Source organism: Vigna angularis, chromosome 7 (genome assembly GCF_016808095.1).
Source record: "Vigna angularis cultivar LongXiaoDou No.4 chromosome 7, ASM1680809v1, whole genome shotgun sequence".
NCBI classification, from domain to species: domain Eukaryota; kingdom Viridiplantae; phylum Streptophyta; class Magnoliopsida; order Fabales; family Fabaceae; genus Vigna; species Vigna angularis.
The window spans coordinates 28971578-28996965 of NC_068976.1; the positions used below are offsets into that span (position 1 = coordinate 28971578).

The 25388-nt window shown below is 34.0% G+C and overlaps 2 protein-coding genes and 1 long non-coding RNA gene across 4 annotated transcripts; all 3 read left to right on the top strand.

Moving 5' to 3' along the window:
- Positions 1-434: 434 nt before the first annotated feature.
- LOC108338642 (WRKY transcription factor WRKY24) lies at positions 435-3572 on the top strand. Of its 2 annotated transcripts, none has more exons than XM_017575646.2 (5): positions 435-901; positions 1294-1482; positions 1562-2175; positions 2291-2452; positions 2960-3572. In XM_017575646.2, exons 1-5 carry the CDS (start codon positions 593-595, stop codon positions 3405-3407), a joined length of 1722 nt encoding a protein of 573 aa, XP_017431135.1. In that variant the 5' UTR covers positions 435-592; the 3' UTR covers positions 3408-3572. The 2 variants fall into 2 exon arrangements, with proteins under 2 accessions (XP_017431135.1, XP_052735866.1); XM_052879906.1 differs by having other exon boundaries at positions 482-901; positions 1583-2175.
- Positions 3573-6366: 2794 nt separating this feature from the next.
- Positions 6367-11178, top strand: LOC128197677 (uncharacterized). Its single transcript, XR_008250300.1, has 3 exons — positions 6367-6535; positions 6683-6751; positions 9633-11178. It is a non-coding gene; the product is annotated as an uncharacterized LOC128197677 (long non-coding RNA).
- A 2248-nt stretch (positions 11179-13426) lies between these two features.
- Positions 13427-19472, top strand: LOC108336653 (cation/H(+) antiporter 15). The gene is made up of 4 exons (XM_052880719.1): positions 13427-13489; positions 13855-13914; positions 16751-17755; positions 17982-19472. The coding sequence occupies exons 1-4, from the start codon at positions 13427-13429 to the stop codon at positions 19197-19199; spliced, it is 2346 nt and encodes a 781-aa protein (XP_052736679.1). The 3' UTR covers positions 19200-19472.
- The last annotated feature ends 5916 nt before the right edge of the window (positions 19473-25388 follow it).

Sequence of the window (25388 nt, forward strand, 5' to 3'; positions counted from 1 at the left end):
TCTTGTTTCCACTGACACACGGAACATGTACAGAAGTGTTCACATAAACACTTTTGTGTGTTTCTTAAAAAATAAAAACGAAAGCAATCTTTGTTACACAATCTAGTTGAAAACATGGGAAACTATATGAAACATATAAACAGTGTTCAAAAGTAACAACATAATCATCTTGGATTCTAGCACTGCAATAGTAGCTAACTTGTTAGCTTTAAAGCAGAAAAAAAAAGTCTTTTAAAGCATAAGAGCTGAAGCCATTAGATTCCAAACTGCACACATAGCAGCAGTAACACAAACAAAGAAGCAAATCTCAGTGCAAGCCTAGCAGCCATTCAGTCAAACCCACGAGCTTTGACTAAAAAAAGCACTTTTAAAAATTTCAAAAAATAGAAAAAAAAGATATACACGGTGGCAATTTTTCAGCGGTCAAACAATCCCTTCATTTCTAGTTTCTTACCTTCCCAGAAATATCGTCTCCCAATAGAAACCAAAGCCTTGTGCAATACGTACCCTCATCCTCTTTATATTAAACATTTCCATTTCCAACTTTCAAAGATTTTCTCTCCACTCCTTCTTCTTCTTCTTTTCCTCTCCCATGGCTTCTTCTACTGGTAGTTTAGACACCTCTGCAAGTGCAAACTCTTTCACCAACTTCACCTTCGCCACGCATCCCTTCATGACCACTTCTTTCTCTGACCTCCTTGCTTCTCCCACTGACAACAACAGGTCTCAGGGTGCTTTGTCTGAAAAAAATGCCTCTGGTGTGCCCAAATTCAAGTCCACTCCACCTCCTTCTTTGCCTCTTTCTCCTCCTCCCATTTCTCCTTCTTCTTACTTTGCTATTCCACCTGGTTTGAGCCCTGCTGAGCTTCTTGACTCTCCGGTTCTCCTCAACTCTTCTAATGTCAGTTTCACCCCCTTCTCTTGTCTTACTTCTTTTGTTGTTTGAGTCAGGTAGTTGAGAAAAGTTTGAACAAACAAAAAAAAATGAAAGAGTTTTTTTAGTTTTCGATGGATATTTATGTTGGAACCGGCCATGATTAGCATGAGTTGTCTGAGAGAGTTTTGTAGTTTAGTTTTTCTTTTTTGTTTTCGACTTATGTGAGATAATTGTGTCATGTAAGTAAGAGATTTGTTCAGTAGTTTGTATGAGATTTCTTTGGAATTTGAACTTGCTTTTTACTTCAGATTTTTGTTTTCTGATTTTATAATTTTGTTTTCCTTAATTTTGTTTTCACCGACTTTTTTTTTTTTTTTGTTGATGTTGAATTAATGAGTTTGTGTTTCTAAATACAGATACTGCCGTCTCCAACAACTGGAGCATTTGTTTCTCAGAGCTTCAATTGGAAGAGCAGTTCAGGGGGAAACCAGCAAATTGTCAAAGAAGAAGACAAAAGCTTCTCAAATTTCTCTTTCCAGACCCAGACGAGGCCTCCTGCTTCATCCACATTAACATATCAATCTTCAAATGTTGCAGTTCAAGCAGTAAGTTGCTTTTCTCTTGTTGGATTTTTGCATTATTTGTTATTCTTTTCTAAATTTTCAATCTGATCACTTGCAACAGCAAAATCCATGGAATTTTCAGGATGCCACAAAACAAGATAGTTTTTCTTCAGGGAAGAGTATGATGAAAACTGAAAACTCTTCTTCTATGCACAGTTTCCCTCCTGAGATTGCCAGTGTCCAAACTAACCATAGCAATGGGTTTCAATCTGATTTTGGAAATTATCCCCCACAATCTCAGACCTTAAACAGAAAGTCAGATGATGGATACAATTGGAGGAAATATGGCCAAAAACAAGTGAAAGGAAGTGAGAATCCGAGAAGTTATTACAAATGCACATACCCCAATTGCCCTACAAAGAAGAAGGTTGAGAGGTCTTTAGATGGACAAATTACTGAGATAGTTTATAAGGGTACTCATAACCATCCCAAGCCTCAATCTACTAGGAGAAACTCATCATCGTCCTCTTCTCTTCCAATCCCTCCTTCAAATCCCATCAGCAATGAAATCCAAGATCAATCATATGCGACTCATGGTAGTGGACAAATGGATTCTGCCGCCACCCCAGATAACTCATCTATATCAATAGGAGATGATGATTTTGAGCAGAGTTCTCAAAAGTGTAAATCTGGTGGAGATGAATATGATGAAGATGAACCTGATGCAAAAAGATGGTGAGTTTTTTACTTCATTACTTTTGTATCATAATTAAGGTTCCCTATTCCACTTTTTCTTGTAGTATCATTTGTGTGGTTGATTCCATATCTAATTTTTTCATTAACTTTTCAGGAAAATTGAAGGAGAAAATGAGGGTATGTCAGCGCCTGGTAGTAGAACAGTAAGAGAACCTAGAGTTGTGGTACAGACAACCAGTGACATTGATATCTTAGACGATGGCTACAGATGGAGAAAATATGGGCAGAAAGTAGTAAAGGGCAATCCAAATCCAAGGTAAACAAAGACACTCACTGTAGTTTTAACTTTTGTCCAACTTTTTACAAGTTGTTATACTTTGAAGAAACAGTAGATGGAGAATCCATTAAGGAATTCCTCATTCTCATGCTAATTATAATTGAAACAGTTGGATTTAGATATAAAGAATTTCTCTAGGAGACTAACAGGAATTCCTTGTAGGTAATGTAGTTATTAACTTACTTTATATGGCGGTAGGTAAATTTTTTGTTGTAAGTGTACATACCATTTTGTCTTATGTAAATGTGGTAAAGACATTATAACTGCATGATGACTGCTATTTCTTTGTCTATATCTTCCTATCTTGTAATGATGATTTTCTTTGTGGAAATTCTGCTACACTACTATACTTGTGCCAGTTTTTCTTTTCCCTTGTCTGAAATTCCTTGGTCAAATTTGGCAACTTTGATTTTTCTCATGTGATCTAGAAGAATAAAAGTACTCGCATTAGCTGGTCTGATATTGTTATTAACTTGTGACATGTAGGAGTTACTACAAGTGCACACACCCAGGATGTCCAGTGAGAAAGCACGTGGAACGAGCCTCACATGACCTCAGAGCTGTGATCACAACCTATGAGGGAAAGCACAACCATGATGTTCCTGCAGCCCGTGGCAGTGGTAGCCATTCTGTTAACAGACCCCTGCCAAACAATGCTGCAAACCCCACCACAGCAGCCACTGCCATAAGGCCATTGCCAGTGATCCATCATTCTGACAACTCTGTTCAAAGCCAAAGGCCACAAGCACCACCATCAGGGCAATCACCCTTCACCCTAGAGATGTTACAAAGTCCAGGAAATTTTGGATTCTCAAGTTTTGGAAATCCAATGGGTTCTTACGTGAACCACCAACAATTATCTGACAATGTTTTCTCCTCCAGAACCAAGGAGGAGCCCAGAGATGACTTGTTCCTTGAATCTCTCCTATGCTGAAGATATTTTTTTTTTTTACTTTCGGTAGGCATGAAAGTTTAAAAATTTTGGAAGGGGGACTAGGATTTAGTGGACAAATAAGGTTCATTCCATTTATTGCATTTTTTTGTTTGTTTTGTTGTAAATTTATACAACCACAGGATTGGTATAGTATATATTCCATAACTGTTGTATGTCTTGTTAAAATTTTTTCATTACTTTGAGGTTTCTCTCTGGTTGAGAAGAAAACCTCATATTAATTAATCTTTTGTAAGACAGTTAGTAGTTAATCTCTTGTCAATGGTTCACTACAAAGACAGTAAACTTCACAAGAAATGTGCATTATTCCTGTTAAAACATTAAACTGTGTCACATGGCTTTGATTTACACATAACAGTCACAAGAAAATGTAACCGATAAGAAAGAAGTTGAATTTGATGATTGGAGGAGCATAAGGACAAGTCATGCATTTAATTGGATGCCATACCAGTCAAAGATAAGGTGCTGGCTTGTTTGGTAGGGAAGCTGGTCAAGGTCAACTTTGGTTGTTTCCTTGTATTTTTCTTCTTAAACAAATGGATGCTTCCGGGTAGCAACCCTATCTATCTATCTATACAAGTGGGGTAGTCATAAATTTTGTCTTGTACTGTACAGTTGAAATACAGGAATGCCCCTGGGAGGGACATGAGAAGGGACAGTTTTGGAAAAAAAGGGTTTTTGTTTTCACATTTTTGTTTAATGAGAGTTGTGTGGATGTGGGAGAAGTGGGAATGAGACATTTACGTGATGCACACGTTTCCATTGAGCCATAAGCAAAATTCTGCAGATTCATTTGTCCTGGCCTTGGTTGTCACAGTCATGGGGCCACACAACACATGCTTTTTCCCTTCGTCGCCGACCTTACCTTGCAACTCCATGGCTAAGCTAATCCATTTTAGCTTTGTTTCTGCCGCACCTCAAGCATAAAAAATTGAAGGAATGATTGAAAAAGAAGCCAAATAATCTATTGCAGTATATTGTGGTTTGGTGTTGGAGGTTCAAATTTTGTTATGTCAATGCTCCTACTTGGGGATGGATTAATTAAGATAAACAAGTGAATAGCTTAACAAACAAGAGTAGTAACTATGATTTGCAATAATTCCTTTGTACTTAGTTTCTATCAGTTTTTTTTTTGCATTAATTCATTTTTATTACTCAAGTAAATTCAATCTTGTAGAATTTGAATGATATGTTATAGTTTGAATTTGGATCTGATTGTTGCACGCAGTTAAGTAAATTAATAAATTATGATCTCATACATTAAAAACGATTTTATTGTTTGAAGAAAAAACCAAATGAAGTTTTATTAATCAAGTATAACAAAGATGTTATTTAGTGAAACGATTTAATCAAAGTAATTTTATTTTATTAAAGTTTATTATTTTTGTCTGTTGAAAATAAATTAATATAATTTATTTGGAAGAAAATTAAGGAAAAAAATTAGCATTTCATTCAAAACTAAGAGTTAATTCCATTTAAAAAAAAGTAGAGGGTAAAGTTATTTTAAAATAAAGTAATATTTTCAGAATATTAAAAAAAGTACAGAAACCATTTTAAAGAAAGTAGCAGTCAATATGTGAAAATAAACAAATTTCAATTTATTTTTCAAAACTTTTTTAGCAAATGAACATTTTTATCATTTCGTTCAATGTTACGTTCTTAGCTTGTATTTTTTTTCCTAATCAAAGAAGTTTATATTAACATAGTACTAATCTAATTGAAAATATGAAAAATAAAAGAAAATAAAATTTAATTGAAAATATGAAAAATAAAAGAAAATAATACAATTTTTTAAGATAAAACTTTTAAAAATGTTGTTTTACCTTTTCAAAGTCAAGAAAAACAAATTTTGGCATAAATTTAAGGGATGGGATTATTATATGAGTTTTAGTGAAGAGGGTAGTGTGTTTTGAAAATTAATTATAGGATATGTTCCTTTAGGTGTTGAAAAGATTTATTTCTTTTGTTAGATGCAGATGGATATAGATAAGATCTAAAACTGATAGCTGATGTGTTCATAAATGTGCTGCCATGCCAAATAGTTTGATGCCGTATGATGATCCTACGAATGATGTCACCATTTGCTAAGTTAATTTTTTATTATGCAGGTGACATTGCTGTGTTTGTTTCTTAATCATCATTATGTTTTCTAATCCAATTATTGTAAGCTTAAACATCAAAATAACTTTGGAAAATGCACCTTCACATCACAGATAAAAGAAATACATAAATATCATACTAAAAGTTACACTTTCTTCTGTTTAAGAGAAACATGTGACCATCGATTCTGGTTATGTATAATGAAATCGAGAAACTTCAGGATTGTGCAAGATTTGAATTTTGAATAAACAGAATAATACAAAAACGAATTAAATCATTTTATGAAAATGGTTCGATTAGTTAATACTTTTTTTTTTTGTATAAAATAACATGGTTCCATTCTTTTAACAGATTCTTTCCTTTTTTCTAATTTAACTTGTTTACCTTTATTATTTATGTAATATATTTATCGCTTAATATTAGGTTAAATAAGTCTTTTACTCGTGTTATTATAATTTCTTTAACTATATTTGATGTTATCAATTTATCCTTAATTTTTTAAATAAATTAATATTTTTTCGTTAAATTGATAATAACAAAAACATAATAATAATACATATACAGAAAATCATAATTAACTTGCTAATAAAAATAAAATAAATAACATGTGAAGTAATTATATTAAAATTATCATTTACCACGTTAGTAAAAAACACTTATGTGTTTTGTGTTTGTATTTTTATATATTTATATTATATTACAAATTAATAATATATGTATATGGATTAAATTGATATATGTAAGAACCTGAAAATTTATTTGAAAATTTAATGGAGTATTAAGTTAATGAAGTCAGGAATTGTTCCTTTAAAAGCTATTTTCAGACTCATTCTATTTCATTAACCCAATTCCATTCTCTCTCTAAAAACTCAGAACTCAGTCTTCTTCTCTCTATCTTCTCTCTACCATTCCCTTACCTTCAGCCATTACATGTTTGATTAGGTGGTGCTCAAGTGACCGCGGCGCAGAGAGTTTTGCAACCATCCGATTATATTCTCGTTCTTCAGCGGGTAAGTCGTTTCCCTTTCTCCTCCGTGATTTTGGAACCTAGGGCATGCAACTCTGCTGGTTGCATGTAGCTAGTAATATTTCTTTCCATTTCCTCTGTTCATTCGAGCTCTAAGAGTTGTTTCCTATCACCAATTTGGTGAATGTAGGGTGTTGTGCGTTTCGCTATGAGAGGTTCTGTGGAGTCGTTGTTGTGAGTTGTATTATGAGAACCCTAGGTAAGGGGAGCTAGAATACTTCTTATTAATTAGTTGCATGTATGTGTATATACTGAGTTATGTATTAATTCTACTGTTTGGGTTGTATGATAAGTTCTGAGTAAATGAGATGATATATATTGGTATGTTCATCTGTGAACTGTTGCTTGTGATTTGATTCAAACGTGTTGTGTAACTGCAATTGAGGATGTGAGATGGGTATATTCCAAGATAGCAGCTGTTATGTTGAAAGTAAAGAGGATTGGTAGTGTTTTAGGTTATTATAGAGGAAGTGAGGTAGTGATTTTGAGCGTTAGAGGTTAGGGGTTATTGTGGTCTGTTGGGGCAGTCTTAACAAGTGTATTGTGACTTGTTTGAGTCACCAAAGTGGTACAAATAAGTGTAAAGTGTTAGAATTGGGTTTGGAGTCCTCAAGTGGTGATATTTGATGTTGAGGAGTAAAAGTTGAGTTGTAATTACCTTAAAAGTGTATTAGAAGGGTTTAGGAACATTTAGACAAGTTTAATTAGGTGTAAAACATGAATTAAAGGTGTTAGAAATTGGAGAAATGGCCTAGAAATGGTAAGGGCTGGTGTGAGTGCATGATTCTGTAGAATTTGCATTCTGCAGATGATGCAGAGTCGTTATGCGAGCTGTCTCGCATAGCGAGTCCCTGTAGAGGGTGCTCTCTGTTTGAGTCATTCGCTGTGCAAGCTAGTGCGCTGTGTGAATGACTGGAGGGTGCTGCTCTCTGTCTGGCGATTCGCATAGCGAATTTGGTCGCTATGCGACTGGAGGTGACTTGGAGCCACTGCCAGTTTAATTCGAAAGGCGAATTGGGCGCAAAGCGAGAGTTTTAGGGGGGTTGGTCTCTGTCTAGGCTCTCGCATAACGACCTGGGTGCGCTATGCGAGAGGTTGAAAGTATGATGCATGCTGCGAGTTAATTTGCATGGTGAATTAGGGGGGTGCGCTTTGCGAGACCATCCTGTCTCGCCTTGCGAATAATGTGCGTTGTGCGAAACGTTCAGGATTTTATTCTCTATCTTCTCTTTTATATTGTTTCACATAGAGTTGAATGTTGTATGGTTTGTGAAGTATGTGTTGAAGCAGATTATATTGTATGATGGGATTCAAACATGGTGTATACTGTTAAAATGAAAGTGTGTGTGATTCAAAGGTATGATTGGTGATTCAAAGTATGTGGTTTTAAAAGTATGGTTGATGGACGTAATTTCATGATCTTCAAGGAGAAGATCCATGGTTGTGCCCTTAGTTGTTTAGAATGAAAGTAGGAGCTCAATCTTGGGGGTCATCCTGAAACTCCAATGGTCTTTCTTCTCACGTAGAGAGGATTGGACCATATGGTGAAGAGTAGCAAGAGGTCTTAGTCTTGGGGTCTTCCAGTACGCCTCAAGGCCCGGAACAGGCTAACCTCGTGAGTGTGGTAGGGTGAGGAACCCAAGTATCATAAGCCACCATGAGTGCAAGACCCGCCATAGCTCGACTATCATTCTAAGTCCGGACGAGTCAAGTTTAAAGTGTAACAAGTTGTGTTAAGTGATCCAGTATATATGAATTAAACTTGCATGTTGTGTGGGATTGTTATAACATGATTTTTGTATATCTAGCTCACCCTTTTGCTTGTGTTTGTCTTTTGTTTGTGTGTGTTTTCTGTTGCAATGATCATCCATTTGGATGTAAGCAGAGGTAGATGAGGTGCTCTGAAGCAGGCCTTGGAGGGAGATAACACCGCTGCTTAGCCTAGTTAGGATCCATAGGCTTCTGCTTATTTTGAAATATTCAAGTTTTAAACTTAAAACCATTTTGGGATAACTGTAACCTTAAGACTTTATCCACAAGTCTTCTTCTAACTGTTCTATTATATTAAAATGTGGACTACTAGATTATATAATTCTATATAATTTAGAACGTTACAAAATATATATATATATATATATATATATATATATATATTAATAAAAATAATATATAGTATTTAAAATTAATAGTAAAAACTATAAATATAACTATAAAAGTATGTAATACTTTTATATAAAATATTTAAAATGATAATCATTTCTAAAAAACAGTTAATAATTATATTTTAAAAATAATTTAATAATTATGTTATAACAATAAAATTAATAAATAGTTCTTACATGTTAGCAGTAAAAATATGTATAATTTTATGCAGAAATTTTTAAAATAACAATTAGTTAACAATATTTAAAAAAAATAATAATTAATAATTATATTATAAAAGATAAAATAAAATTAATTGTTTATAGAAAGTATCATGTACCTCTTCACAGGTATAGATAAATATCTATATGTATATAATACTAATATTAAACAATTTATTTAATATTATGTCATAAAAGAAGTACTATTAGATTTTTTAATGAGATTAAATCACTTATTCAATATTATACAATAAAAAGAGGTACATCAGGGAGAGATATTTTTGTTTGTATTTAAGTTGGTTTATTTTAAAACCAAATTGATTCTGAGTGCTCAATTAAAAACAACATTAATGTTAAGCTCAAATTTGAAGATAAATAAATTTGTGTTTAACATGTTTCGATCTTTTGATTTTGACCGAATACTTATTAGTTTGAAAATTTTGATTTCGACTGAAAATATTTATACAAACTGAACATGAATATATGAAAGAGTAGTATTTACCTTTTTTCCAAATCAGTTGTGGTCATGGGATAAATCATATATGCATCTTGTCTTTTTTTATTTAAATTATTAAAACATTATAATTTATTTAAATTATTAGAATTTTTTAAACTCTTCTCGTTATCTAAAACACTCACATTTTTTTTTTAAATTGTTTTTGAGTTCTCTTTCACTTCTCTCAACGTTTTCTAATTCATGAGTCATCTCTTTGACAGTTTGGAGATGCTTAAACGACGATGGCGAGGTTTACGTTTCTACTCGATCAATTTCTTTCACAGAGTAAGTAAATTTTTGCTCTTTTTTCTCTTTCGCTGTTTGTTTCTAAATTCTCTGGTTTAGGAGTGACACATGGGTCGTCCACTTTCCTTTTCTTGTTCCTTGTTGACTAGTGGTCCTAAGGACTCACTTCGTTTTCAATTTTGCGGGTTGTAAGCGTTTCTAAGTTTCCTTGAGTTGAAAGCAACGATGTTGGTGTTTTAGAGCTCACTAGCTTCAGTGTAGGGTAAGGGAAGCTAGTTGTCTATCTCTAAATTATGGTTGTTGTGTAAGTTTGGTGTTTGTATGTATCTTAAATTGATTTAGTTATAATTACAATAATTACGTTAGTGTTAATGCATTTAAATGAGTATAGTTGATTATTTGATGATTGATTTCTTATGTGTTGTAATTTTGAAGTTATGACTGTCAATAAATTGTATGTTATGAAGTTGTATTGATGTGGCGTAGTTGAGCCCCTTTTAAGGGCGTCTAAGCGCCATTTTTCAGTGAGCAATCTGGCTCGTTGGCACTAAGCCCCCCATTCTAGTAGACTTTGGCCCTAGGCGCCTCATTCTAAGCGTTGGACATCCTTTTTCAGATTCTTGGTTATGTGGTTTTTAAGTTGTTTTGTGATTATTGATGCATTGTTATGACACTTTGATGGATGTTGAATGATTTCATATGTTTGCTATATGAAGTTAGGTATATGTGAATGAAAGGTGTGGAAAAGAGTTCTAAGGAGGAAATTTTTATTGATGGTTTCAAGTGTTGTTAGTATGAATGTATGCAACTTGATTTTAGAGGGTTATCCTGATACTCTAATGATCATCTAGACTCAAATAGAGAGAGATGATTCATGTGGTGAGAATAACAGGAGGTCTTAGTTTGGAACCTTTCTCCAATTGGTAAATGGCGCTTTAACGAACTAACCTTGTGTGGTAGTTTTGAGTGGGTCAGCTATTCCGCCACACAAGTGAAGAACCTTCCATAACTTTATGTTCATACTATATCCGGATAGTCCAGTCTAGGTTTTGAAATTATTAAGATGTTTGGATTGCTTTGTGTGAAAGTTTATCATGTATGAAATATTAATGAATATTATGATTTGTTTGGTATCACTAGCTTACCCTTCTGTTTGTGTCTTGTCTTCTGGTTATAGTTGTTTGTTGTGTTCACAATGATCATCTGGTGGTTGTAAGCAGAGGAAAATGATGTGACTGTGAAACAAACTTTAGACAGAAACAACTCAGATGCACAATAATTTTAGAAGTTATATTCCTTTTAAGTTATGTTATGATTGATTTGAATATAGAACCATTTATGTACAATAGTTGTATATTGTATATAAATTTAGTTTTTATAGTTGAATTAGATGACTCTAAAATAACTTTATGTTTTTCTAGTTAATTGATTTACTGTATTACATGTGATAGTTCTTTTATAGTTTAATATTATATCTTTTTATTTTTTTGGATGTTACATATATTACATCATAAAAATTATAACTTTAATAAAATCGTTTTAACATATTTATTTGATTATTTTTTATTTTTTAATATTTGTATGTTTTTTTTATGGTTTTATGTATCTGACTTTGAATTGTTTAATTTTTTATTTGATATATTTATAGTTGTTTGCATATTGTCCCATTTGCTTTATTTTTCAATTAACTTTCCTTTTTTCACCTAACTTTTACATTTAGTGTAAATTTATTTTCACAATTGGATACAGATGTTTAATTTTCTATAATATTTTTCTGTTAAAAGCGGTGAGAATTGCCTTTCTAAACTATTATTGATGCAATTTTTTCTTTTGCATAATTATGATAAATATGAAAAAATCTGAATAACGAAAAAGATAGTAAAGCAATATTTAATGAAAAATCTGAATTATATTCATATATTATTATACTTAAAGAAAGATCTTTTGGTAGACATTTTTATATGTTGTTGGAAATTTTGAAAGACCCTTACTTTGATGTATGAGGTGATCCAGTGGAGACTTTGATGCCACATTGTTGAGAAAAAACATACTTATTCATTAACAATACTGTTAGTTTAAATTACAAATATATTTCATTTAAATTATTTTAATTTTAATTTATTTAATTGGTTGGAAATGTCAATAAATTTTATTTGAATTGTTTTTGTTTTACATTATTAAAACATTTTTAGATAAGATAATTTAAATTTATTAAATTTATTTACTTTTAACTTGAATAAAGTATATCAATTATTACTAAACAGAAAAATGTCAAATATAAAAATTACTACAAAATGAAATGTTGACGTGGATAAAAAAAATCGTGAACATAAAATAAATAGTCATTATAATATTCAAACAAAAAATATGCAGACTTTTACAGAATGACATTGATTGAAAAAACCTTAACAAATGTTAATTGAGAAATAATTTCGACCTACTTTATAGATAAATAAATTCAATAATATTAAATAAAAAAGACACTAATTAATGTTGATTAAAAAAACTTAAATGATTGAAGATTTCATATTAATTAAAGATAAAATTAAATTAAATATATAAATAAGAAATAAGTTTCATCTTAAGGATTTTGTTTAAACCAATCAATCGAAAAAATATCTCACTGTAGTGTAGTAAATAAAAACCCACACATTAGTTGAAAAAGAACAATGCTAAAGTTTCTTTAGAAAAACCTCTAATTTTTTGTTCGACATTAGTTGATTAACCTGCTGAAGTAACGAGAAATATTCAAACCAATGACAGTTAATAAATAACATTAATCTATATTGATAAAAAAGATTACTTTTTAATAAAGCTGTGAAAATGGGTCACAACCCGCGGGCTAATTCGACCCACCACGGGCTGAGCCGGATTAAGTTTGAAAAAATTGTATTTATTTTATGTGGGTCAGATTTCGTCCCGGCTCATTTAAATCCGACTTATACGGATTGAACCCGTGGTGGACCGGGTTGGCTCACCAACACACCTACCTAATTTTATTTTATTAAAATTTAATTTTAATTTTATAAAAAAATATTTATTATTTTGTTTTTGTTTGAAAAATTTATTTAAGTTCTTTATTTTCAAAATTAATTAAATACTCATGTTGGGAGTGAGATTTGAGAATGAAATTTGTTTAGATTTGAATTATAGAAAGTTTGTAATTTTTTTATTTAAAAAAAATGTAATTAAGTAAGCCAGTGAGCCAACCCGTTTACCCACCAACCTGTGGTGGGTCGGGCCGGGTTCGAATTTTGTTGACTTGCTAATAAATGAATCGGGTTGAGTTGACTTACTAAATGACCAACTCGTGATAGACGAAACCGGATTGAGCTGGATGACTCATTTTCACGGCTCTTATTTTCAAAATAAAGGTAACAAAATAAACTCTCCATCAACTTGAGAAAAAAGGCCACAGTTGGGAAAAAATAAATAAATATATATATATATATATATATATATATATATATATATATATATATATATATATATAACATTTATGAAAATAAAAGTTTCAAATTCTTAGCTTATAATCTAAAATTATCTAATATTAAGTAATCAAAATACTCTTTAACTTTGGTTATATTTTATCATTTTTGTTTCTCAAAATTGAACTTAACAAACCCAATAAGTAACAAGTTGTTGCGGTTAAATCTATTCAGTCTAAACATTAAAAGAATATTCTAATTTAAACAAATGCAAAACAATATAAATAATAATTTAAAAGTAAAGTGCCATGTCAACTTTGAGAGGGGTATATTTGCAGCCCATGGATGTTGACATCCCTCCAACAAGGATAGCGGAACTCCTTCTTTGGTATAGGAGCGTGGAGGTACAGGGGTGCAGGGAGATTTAGAATATTTTTGGAGTAAAAAATATAGTAAAGAGGTGCAGGAAGCACTTGTATGGTAGAGGGAGCAACTCTATTTACAAATTGAAAAACAAAAGCCCACTAGTAGGTAAAAGGATACCAGTTTTGAGGTTTCTTTTTTCTGCAACTCCATTTTTCCTTTCTTCACTCTCATATGCAAGTTCAAAAATAAAAGCCCATTAGAGAAAAATCACATTCTGCTGCTTTCTTTTTTTCTTCTTCACTCTCATTTTGGCTAAAGAAGAAAGAAATAGGATTGAAGAAAACAAAAACATAAACCTCTCTTATGCTGCTTTTTTTTTCAATTTTTGTGCCAATTGCTGCAGGTTTTATCATTCCTTTTGGATGGATATGTGAATCCAGAATGGCCAACAAAAATGATAAAGGTTGGTGCAGCTTACAGGCACCATTTATGAAGAGGGAAGAAAGAAGGAAAAAGTATGAATGAAACCATAATTTAGAATTTTTGGTTATTTTAATCAAGGGAAAATGGAGATGTTATATTTTATGGGGGTGCAGAAGAAAAACGGGATGTACTGGAAGAAGTGTCCAAGTTTTTGAAAATGTTGGTTTAGGTTTGAGTACAATAATAACAAAATCGGTATTTGGGTTGATTTAGGGCCATGAGTTATTTGCAGGTTTGAAACCTCATATGAAAAATATATTGAAATTAATGGATGCAAATTATTTTAAAACTTTTTAATCAATTTAAAAGAAATTTAAATTCAAAAAATATTGTGTTCGATTCAATTTGAATTATAAACTATTTAGACAGTTTGTTGATGTAACATCCCAAAAATATAGCTGAAAACTATATATAAGAGTCACCACATAATAATAATAATAATAATAATGTAGAACCGTTTTTGGAAATAAAGTTAACTTACAGTTATCCTAAAATAACCATAAATTTAAAACTTTACAAAATTCTATCCTAATACAAAACTATATACATGACCGAACGGTCCCTACAAAATATTACATATGACCAAACGACTCTAGTCTAAGCAGATGGGTCCTCTCCATCCAGCGCCTGTTCCAGAGAACACTCGCCATCCTCTGTTCACAAACACAAGATGGTCATTACAAAGAAGAAATATTGAACGAACAACATATACAAGACAAAAAAGAAGGGTAAGCTAGTGTAATTTAATAGTCATGTGAGCATACGATTCAAACAAACAGATCAGATAATCATACATATGTATAAAGCATATAAACACATATTGACCGACCACTTTAACTTGACCGTCCGAACTAGTATGAATATGTAGCTATGACCGTTCGTGCACTCGTGGGTGTAGTAACTGGAAACTCATTAGCTGCCACACGAGATTAGTCCATTATCACTCACCGTAGGTCCCCCCTAGGCTAGGGCCTCCTGCTATTCTCACGAGATGACTTACCCATCTCTACTTGAGAATTGGTAATCATTAGAATTTCAGGATGAATGCCGTGGATTTCGTTGTCCATATTCATACTTTACCACCACTTTGATAACCAATCACTAAGACATTCCTCCTTGGAATTCTCTTTCATACCAGTTGAAACATAATCCTTTATAAAAACATCCACTCCATTATTCATACATAGCATGTTTATATAACTGAATTTAAACAAGTTTTCAAACAACAATGGAAACCACATGCAAGACCGAACACGCTGTGTACGTTGGAAACTGAACGGTTTCTCACTACCCCAAAGAACAGGACTGAACGGTCTATAACTTAGACTGAACACTTTAGAGCTTAGACCGAATACTAAAACATGACCGAAATAGTATTAACAGATGAGGTCCATTAGAGGCCGAATGTAGTTAAGACCGAACATCAATACAAATCGAGTATTAGTGTGAGACCAAGAACTTAAACTATACTAGATACTTTATCTAGGCCGAACACTAGGTCAAGACCGAAAACTATAACTAGACCGAACGCTAGAAAATGAAGTTAGAAAGAGGAAGAGAAGACTCATGAACACATGCAAACAACAAGGCTTACTTTCATGTGCCAGAACTTCCAGAAATTCACAAGAATTAAAGGAACCAAACTTACCAAATCTAAACACTAAACCGATCGGTGAAAGAGAAAGCTCTTGACACTCTGATTGCTTAGGCAGGATCTGATTGTTAAATAGATGAAGTGAGATTGAGGAAATCTAGAGAGAAGGAGGAGAAAAGAAGAGAGTAAAAGTTTTGGAGAGAGATAGCTGTATTCAGAAAATGGAACGAATTTTTGAAACTTTCATTAATATATCACTCTCATTTTAATATAAACCGCTCGGTCTCATCTCTTGCCTACACCTGTCTGATCCAAAATTTCTTTAAACCTCTCGGTTTGAACCCTCAAATGAATACAATATTCAAATTAAAAAATAAAAATCATTTTAACAATTTTAATCAAATTAAAAGATATTTACAATATGAAAAAGAGATTGTGTTAGATTACGTTTATTGGATGTTGTAGATCTCTTAATGGGATTTTAGTGGGAATATGTGTTAATGAATTGCCTATAAAAGGTGATATTAAATGGCTTTGTACCATTTTATGTCAACACCACCCATTTGACGGCCAAAAGTATCATGAATTAATCACAAAACAAAACTAATTTTAAGTCTCCAATCCGCAATTCAGCATTGCCGCTAGAAATGAATAATCACAGTAACTTTTGAAGAAGTTGGTGGTGCATAATCTTCATCTTCTAAATAAGTCAACAAAACAGGTTTATATTTGAAGGTTTTGACTTTATCCCTTCTTCTTCATTCTCTTCCATCTCTTAATTCCACAACCTCCCTCAAATTATTATAGGATATTCATTGCAAATCATGGTTGATTTGCTGGAACTGTCTCTATAGGTCACAAAATGTCCTTAAACAAAACTTTATGGGTTTGCGAAAATACAACATCGTTTCAACCTTTTCCCAAAGGAATGTTCTTCAACGACAACCCTTTAAACTACACGCTAACATCGATCATTTTACAGGCCTCCATAGCGTGCTTGTCCACCTTATTCTTGGAGTTTCTTCTTGTCCCCCTCGGGGAGACTACCTTCATTCCACATGTGCTGGTAATATCATCATATGTATTTATAACTGTAAAGTTACTGAAATTTAGTCTGCAGATTATCAAAATATAAACTATACTTTTGATCAGATAACAATGCTTAAAGCACCTTTAATGTTGTGTTTTACATGATATTGGTTATGGAAATGCATGTATTCAGGCAGGGTTGCTAACGGGACGATCATTTTTGGGGAAAGCTTCAAACCTTAAAAAGTTGTTCTCCGCAAGATCTATCTACATAGTTGACGCAATCTCTCGTTACGGGGTGATGATGTTTCTGTTCTTGGTGGGAGTGAAAGTAGAACCACGTTTAGTTTTTAGAACAGGGAAAAAGACTTTGGCCATTGGCTTATGTTCTTGTGTATTCCCACTCCTTTTTAGCTTAGGTGCAGCTTATATTCTAAAGCAATATTTGACCCCGGATTTAAAGGTTTACAAGTCCCTATATTTTATTGCGGCTTTCTCATCAACTGGTTCCTTTCAAGCCACTACCAGTGCATTGCAAGATTTTAAGCTCCTAAATTCCGAGGTTGGTCGATTAGCAATCTCTTCATCTATGATAAATGGAGGGTTCAGTGCGTTGTGGCAAGGCATCGTAGTCTCGCACCGAACAAAATCTATGCAAAAATACACAGCAAAATCTTTTTCATTCGGTAGCATCAGTCTGATTGCACTGCTGCTTGTCATCCTGTGTATTTGTCGACCTATCATGTTATGGATGATACGCATGACACCCAAAGGGAAACCCGTGAAAGAGTCCTATATAGTTTCCATCTATGTCATGGTGTTGGGGTGTTCATTATTTGGTGAGGTCATTGGGGAGCACTACATGATTGGACCATTGATTCTTGGCCTAGCAGTGCCAGAAGGTCCACCTCTTGGATCAGCATTGGTAGAGAGGCTTGATACCTTCATCTCGGGACTGCTTTTGCCCTTGTTCTTCTTAACTTCCAGTAATAGATTCAACTACGATCTAATTTCTTTCGATGACTTCATAGTTGTACAACTTGTGGCCTTAGGTAACTTCTTTGCCAAGCTTGCAGGAGTCGTTTTGCCCTCACTCTATTGCAAGATGCCACTCACTGATGCACTCGCCTTAGCTCTCATCCTTAGTGCCCAAGGCATCTCACAGTTGGTGCATTTTCAAAGTTTACAAACCTTTCGTGTAAGCCTTTACTTTATAAATAACATTTTCTTTCCCTAGTATTTTTAGGTAAACTCCTTCAAAAGAACCTAAGGGAACAGAGATTAAAAGAGATGTTTTCTAGGGATTGAAAAGGATCTTCTTTAGTATAGAGATAATTATACAGGTGCAATGACATTAATTAATGATGTGCTGAATAATTTTCCACCTGTTTCCTAATAGTCAATTTAAATTTCGTGTCTTGCAGATTATAGATGATAGAGCGTACACGCAAATGGTGATAGCTTTAATATGGTTGACAGCAGCTTCCAACCCTATAGTCAAATTCTTGTATGACCCATCTAAAAGTTACTTGTCTCTAACAAGGTGGAGAACCATTGAGCATTCTCCTCCCGACGTTGAACTTCCGATCATTGCATGCATACACTGTGAGGAAAACACTACATCCATGATCAATTTTCTAGAAATATCTAACTCCAGAGTTGAAAGTCCCATTTACTGCCATGTTCTACACCTGCTTAAACTGAAAGGTAGAACAGCCCCACTTTTGATAGATCATGAACTCAAGTGCAGCAGCAATCTATCGCGCTCTAATCATTCAGTGAACATAATAAATGCCTTTAAATCATATCAGAAACACAGCAGAAGCGTGAAGGTGAAAGTCTACACATGTATCTCCCCTTATGAGACAATGCACGATGAGATATGCATGCAGGCTGCAGAGAAAAGAGCATCCATATTAATTGCACCTTTTCACAAGCAATTTAGAACAAATGAGGTTATAGAATTAGCAAACCCCATTAAAGCATTGAATCGCCATTTGCTGAGAACCGCACCTTGTTCCGTTGGGATCTTAGTTGAACGCGGGAGTTTTGTTAGCAACAACCCTCTAACAACTCTATCCTTTTATAATGTTGCAGTTGTATTTATAGAAGGGCCAGATGACCGTGAAGCATTGGCATATGCAATGCGCATAGCAGATCACCCCAATGTAAGTGTCACTGTAATTAGGATAACAGAACCTCGCAAGAAAAGTAGAATTTCGATCATAAGAGACCCTGATGCTGAAATAGTTCACAAGTTTATGATCAGCTACCTCCAAATGAAACGACATGATTTCAAAGAACAAGTTGTGAGAGATAGTCTTGAAATGGTTGGTGTGATTAGAACACTCGAAGGTTGCTTTGATTTGATTTTGGTGGGTAGACGCCACGAGAGTGAGTCTTCAATGTTCTATGGAATGAATGATTGGATGGAGTACCCAGAACTTGGATCTGTAGCAGACATGTTAGTGTCTTCAGATTCTACCTTTGACGGCTCAGTTTTGGTGGTGCAGCAACAAAATAAGTTAGGGGGAATGGTTGGTCGTCAAGATTATTACAATTCAGTAAATTTTTTCAGCCGGCGTGAAGTACCGACCGTTTTGGATGTGCAGCCCGAAACAACGGGGTGGCCAGTTATTTAACCTTTGAATTCAGCGTATCAGAAATATAGTTGTAGATTTCGTGCATGGAGTACTTAAACAATTTACTATCTTTTTTCTTAATACTTTCTAGGGGACTAAACATTTGCCAATTTGTAAAGTGTAGGCCTATAGATTATAAAGTAATAAAAATTAAGGCAGTATGTTTCTTTGTTAATGAAGATTGGTATGGGTAAAGAGTGATTAAGATTGTATATGTGACGAGGAATCAATTAATATTGTTTTTGAGGGAGGTGTGATTCGTAATGAAAAAGGTTTCGCTTTTTACTAAGAAAATGTTTGAAATATTTTCTTTTAAATTATCTTATGAAAAATGTCATTTTTCTAAAATAATCTAAATCAAATGTACACTTGTTTCAAAAGAGAACATAAAAAAAATTCATGTTTATAAATTATAAATTAAATTAGTTCATTTATGGGTTGTTTATGGGAGAAAAACTAATTTGAATTAAAAAAAACTATAAATTTATTTAAAAAAAATATGACTAAATTAATTAATTATAATAGTTTAAACTCCACTATTTACGAGTTTAATTTATTATTTTTATTTTGAAAATCCAAACTATTATAGTTACTAAATTGTATTTTTCTAAAAATCAGACTAAATTGAAGTTAATTCTTCAACAAACATACACATTTTCATAACAAAAATATCATATTCACTAAATTATATGTTTTTAATTAAAATTAAACTTTGGAGAGATAGGAATAACTTAGTATGATTTGAATATTATTGTGGATGCAAGGCAGAGGCATATTTGGAGGTCTGAAGTAGACATATAGAATGATGTGATGCTATGACATATAGACGACATTTGGATTTAGCAGTGGTAAAGTTATGCAGGACTGCCATATCATCATAGCATGGATTAATGAGACTATTTTGCTAAGTAGTGGAAGTATATAAGATTTGTAGGGGGAGCTGCTTACTTATGGGTAACGTATTTTTTGGAACATTAGAGAAAGCAAGGAAGTTTTTGGACTTGAAGGATTCATGTGGCATATCTCATTTGAATAATATAAGAAGACACGATTTTACAATAAGAGAAATAAAAATAAGAATATTTTAACACACAATTTTTTACATTCATATAATATTTTTTTTTTCTTACTTTTTATTTTATATTTTAAAAAAATACAAAAAATTATTTTTTTTATGATTATTTTATCTTTAAAATATGTTAATTGAGTATAAGTATATATCATCCTACTATTATTCTTTATAAAAGGACAGAAGTGTTACAAGTGTTATGTTAAAACAGAAATATATCATTTATTAACACTTGACTTAATTAACCCTCTTATAATTTCTATTTTCTTTTCTTTTAGTATTGTTTGCCCTCTAGGATTTTTAGTTTCTCTTCAACACTTTTGAAATCTTTGTGATTTGTTGGAAGTCGCACATCGACTATAGAAAATGTCAATTTATAATATATCAGTGAGGTGCAAACCTTACCTTACAAGCCGGTTTTGTGGAGTTGAGTTAGGCTTAAAAACTCACTTTCTAATATGGTATCAGAGTCATGGTTAGAGCTTATCCTAGCGAGTTATAAGTGGGCATCTCTGTTTCCACCCATTGTCGGGCTGCTATCAAACCACCCGTTGTCGAGCAGATGCAACGCGATGCAAGCTATGGAGACGCGAGAACCGAGCAGCGACGACAAAGGTGATGCGAGAGGCGATGGAGGCAATGAGAACGACGACAACGGCAAGTGCAGGAGGGGAGAAGATCTGCGAGGCGGCGGCTATGACATGTGTGACCTAGGACACACAAGCAGAGAGATCTAACACGAAGATGAAGGGGTTGGGTGTGAGCAGGTGTGAAGGAGGCGCAGGAAGGGAGAAATTGGAGAAAGATAAAGTGGAGGAAGAAGTGTTATGTGCTCTGTGATGAAAAATTAGGTTAAACATGGATTTAGGTTTAACTCATAAATTAAAGTCTTGTTTTATTTGAAAAGACATAAAAAATTAATTTAAGTCTGATAAAAAACTTAATAGATACAAAAATTAAGTATGTTTGTATTTTAACAGATTTAATATCAAAACTTAAGTCTATGACAAAATTAACAAACTTAAAATATGGATTTTTACTTACAAAAGTACCACTGCATATTTATTAAGTTTGTTATTATGAAAACAGACTTAAATTAGGAGGCTTAAAAAAGCCTATTTTGTACTAGTGATTGCCACCTCTATCTTATCCATCGTCTTCTCCATTTTCACATCTCATCTCCAGTCCACAAGATCTTCTGCACGTGTTACCGTTGACCTCTATCGAAGCAACTGGCATCATCTACTCTCTGCACATGGGTGATGGAAGACGCTTGAGGAGGAGACCTCCTGAAGCTACGCAAGGGAGATTCGGACCTCCTCAAAGCTTCCTCAACGAAGAGTAGCGCAGCGGAAATGACGAAAACTTAAGAACAAGCTCTAGATTGAGAGAGAAATCCGAAGAGACTCGAGAAAACCCTAGGAAACAAGAAACACTCCAAAAACGGAGAGGATTCGACTCGAAGAACCCTAAAACCCTAGGTTGACAGAGAAACCCTATAATAAACCGATTAATGGGTTCAAAACAAAGATTAATTGGTGGAAAGTGAAGATTAAACAGTAGAAATGAAGAATAAATGGAGGAAAATGGTTTAATCGAAGCAAAAGCGAGTTTAATCGGTTAAATCGAGGAGAATGCGAAAAGAAGGAGAAAACCTTAGCGAAGGCGATGTTCGGGTTCTCTCATGGAAGCAGATAATATGAAGAGATGGTTCGGTGGGATTGATACCTCGAGAGCAAAATGAAGATATGGTTGTGATGCAAAGACGTGAGTGAGAGATCTAAGGTTGAAGGAATTGGCTCGCGAATACAGAAGATGTGGTTTCTGAATTGTGGAAAATGAATGTGGTTAAATGAGTAGCAGCGTGTAAATGAGGATGTGACGAGGCGCTGATGATGCATGCACGAGGATGAAGTGGCTCTACTGATGCACATGCCACAAAGGTGAAGCGGAGAGGTGGAAAACTGATGCGTAGAGGAGAGAGAATTATCTATGGAAGCACCATGGGAAATGGGAAATGGAGAAATGAAAGCAAGAGGGTGTGCTTGGAAGGTGGCTAGAGGCGAATCCCTGAGACTCTCTAGCCTGACTTTCAAGGAGAAATGTATCTGGAGTGCTCTCAACAAAAATCAAATTCTCATTCTCAAAAGTCAATTTGACCATGTGAGTTGCATTTAAAACATAATTAAAACATGGTGTGTGTTGAACAGATTTTTTTGTCGCCTAAAATCTCAACAAAGCTAAATTCCCCAATATTGTAGTATAGGGGCAACCTAGGGTCTAATCCAAGGACTTGCTTCTTATTAAATTTAGAAATTGTAGAATTAAAACCTATTTTATTTATTTACTAAAAAAAACTAGAACTAGGTGGGGAAAGAAAAATCAACTGGAATCTAAAAAGAGAAACTAAAAGAATTAATATCTAAGTAAAACTAATGGAAAAGAAACAATGCATAATATCTATCTTCTACTAATGTAATCTGAACTAACAGAACCAAACTAGTGCAATTAAGAGAATCTTTAAAACTAAAAAGAAATTAAAACAAAATTCACAACCCAAATATCAATTATGAACAAAATCCTAATTTTACCTAAGAGAAGTAGTGATACAAAATCTGAAAAGAAATTCTAATCGAAACAATAATATTGAAACAGAAAGAAACTGAAATAAAATTAAAACATAGAATTTAGGTAAAGACATTTTCTAGAATTAACAAACATTGAATTGACAAAAAGGGTCTCAGTCACTCTTAGGAAGACATCCTATAAAGTAAAGCCCACTTTGGGGTCTTTGAGTTCATATTTCAGAACTTGAAGCGGTGACTCTCACTCAATTAATCAACCAAATTTTAATACAATTGTTAGGATATTTATCCTATTTTATCATCATTATAGTGTGTCAAGGGTTACCCTATTTATCATGATTATATTGTGTCTAGGGTTACCCTATTTATTATGTACTTGTGTATCAGTTTATTCTTATAAATATAAGATTTTCAGAGAGATCAATTAAGCCCTCTAGAATTATTTTACAGTTTCAATCTTAAGTTGGTATCAGAGCGGGTCGATCCCGCTATGGTTTTTGTCTCGTAATATATATATGTTCGACGCCACAGTTCTTTATTGCCCGCCACCGTCTGCCGTCGCCGGCCACCGTCCACCGCCGGCCACCATCGCCGTCGGCCACCGCCCGCCGTTGCCGGACACCGTCGTCCATCACTGTCATAGTTTCCTTCGTATAAACCCTTAGGGTTTTCTTGTTCCTCGCTAGTACTATTCGTCTTCTTCAGAAATGGCGTCTGGCAGTACTCTTTCCTTCTCCGGAAGTCCATCAATTACCTCCGAGAAGCTAAATGGAAAAAAGTATCTATCATGGTCTGCTGCCGTTGAAATGTGGTTCCTTGGCCAAGGGCATTATGAGCACCTTGAGCGAGATGTAAGCCATGTGCCTACTGAAAAAGCTGATCAATGGAAACAAGCATATTGCTTCTATGTTTTCTGACGATGAATATCAAGAGTGTTTAAGGTTAAAGTCTAACAGCTTGGCACAACCATCTCAATCTCTCAATACATCAACAGCGTGCGTTGTTTCTTAATCTATGGAAGGTCAAAATTCATGGGTAATTGACTCAAGTGCTTCTGATCACATTTATGGTAATACCTCTTTGTTCTCATCTATTTCCTTTCGAGAAAAACCTCATTTCATAACCCTTGCAAATGAATCTAAAACTTCTTCCAAAGGAGTCGGTCATGTTTCTTTGTCTCCCTCCCTCAATCTCAACTCATTCCTTTTTGTTCCTAATTGTCCTTTTAATTTAATTTCCTTAAGCCAGTTGACTAAAATGTTGAATTGTTCAATAACCTTTGATCATAAATCTTTTGTTATACAGGAGCGTAGTTCGGGGAGACAGATTGGAGAAGGATATAAAGCTAGCGGATTATACCATTTTGGATCTCGTCCAAGGGTGTCCTGTGTTGCTGCTCCTAATCCTAAAGTGCTACATGATTGACTTGGCCATCCTCATTTGTCCAAATTAAAAAAGACGTGTCCTGAACTTAGTGGTCTCCAAACCTTAGAATGTGAGTCATGTCAATTAGGAAAACATGTTAGATCTTCCTTTCCTAAAAGGTCTCAATCAATATGTAATTCTAGTTTTTCCATCATCCATTCTGATATATGGGAACCTAGTCGTATCTCCTCCTTTGATTTTAGATATTTTGTTACCTTTATTGATGAATATTCAAGATGTACTTGGGTTTATCTTATGAAAAATCGTTCTGAATTGTTAGCTATCTTTACATCCTTTTTGAATGAAATAAAGAATCAATTTGGTCAAGTAATCAAAATATTAAGAAGTGATAATGCAAAAGAGTATTTCTCATCCTTCTTTTCTGCCATCTTGAGTTCCCATGGTATCTTACATCAGTCTACTTGTCCTCATACACCACAGCAAAATGGTATAGCAGAACGAAAAAATAGACACTTGGTTGAAACTGCTCGTACCCTTTTGCTTGGTGCCCATATTCCTGTCCATCACTTGGGGGATGCTATCTTAACTGCATGTTATCTTATTAATAGGATGCCCTCCTCCTCTCTTGATAATAAAGTCCCTTTTCTCCATTTTGTTTCCTAATGATCCTCTCTTTCATACATCTCCCCGAGTGTTTGGCTGTGTATGTTTTGTTCATGACATGTCTCTAAGTCTAGACAAACTCTCCGCTCGCGCTCTCAAATGTGTCTTCTTAGGCTATTCTCGACTTTAAAAAGGATATCGGTGTTACTCTCCTGAAACTAAGAAGTATTACATGTCTGCCAATGTCACATTCTTTGAACAGACTCCTTACTTCTCTCCATCTGTTCAGGATGTTTCTATCCTTCAGCAGGTCCTTCCTATTCCAATGGCTGAGTCAAATAGCTCCACTGTCTCTGTCATTCCAAGTCTTGATCACAATCCTTCTACACATGTTTCTCCACATACTGAGATCATCCCACACAGGGCCCCAATGGATAGTCCACCTCCCCAAGACAATGGTGAATCTCCTACTTCAAATTCTTCTCCCTCGTCACCTCCTCCCACGCCTCCTGGTGCAAATGATTCAGCATGGCCTATTGCCCTCAA

Excerpts from the sequence above, each read along its gene's own strand:
- LOC108338642 (XM_017575646.2), top strand. The coding sequence starts at position 593 with ATGGCTTCTTCTACTGGTAGTTTAGACACCTCTGCAAGTGCAAACTCT. Across the intron at positions 902-1,293 it reads TTCTCCTCAACTCTTCTAAT|ATACTGCCGTCTCCAACAAC; the intron begins GTCAGTTTCACC and ends TTCTAAATACAG. Across the intron at positions 2,176-2,290 it reads GAACCTGATGCAAAAAGATG|GAAAATTGAAGGAGAAAATG; the intron begins GTGAGTTTTTTA and ends TTAACTTTTCAG.
- LOC108336653 (XM_052880719.1), top strand. The coding sequence starts at position 13,427 with ATGGATGTTGACATCCCTCCAACAAGGATAGCGGAACTCCTTCTTTGG. Across the intron at positions 13,490-13,854 it reads TTTGGTATAGGAGCGTGGAG|GTTTTATCATTCCTTTTGGA; the intron begins GTACAGGGGTGC and ends CAATTGCTGCAG. Across the intron at positions 17,756-17,981 it reads AAAGTTTACAAACCTTTCGT|ATTATAGATGATAGAGCGTA; the intron begins GTAAGCCTTTAC and ends CGTGTCTTGCAG.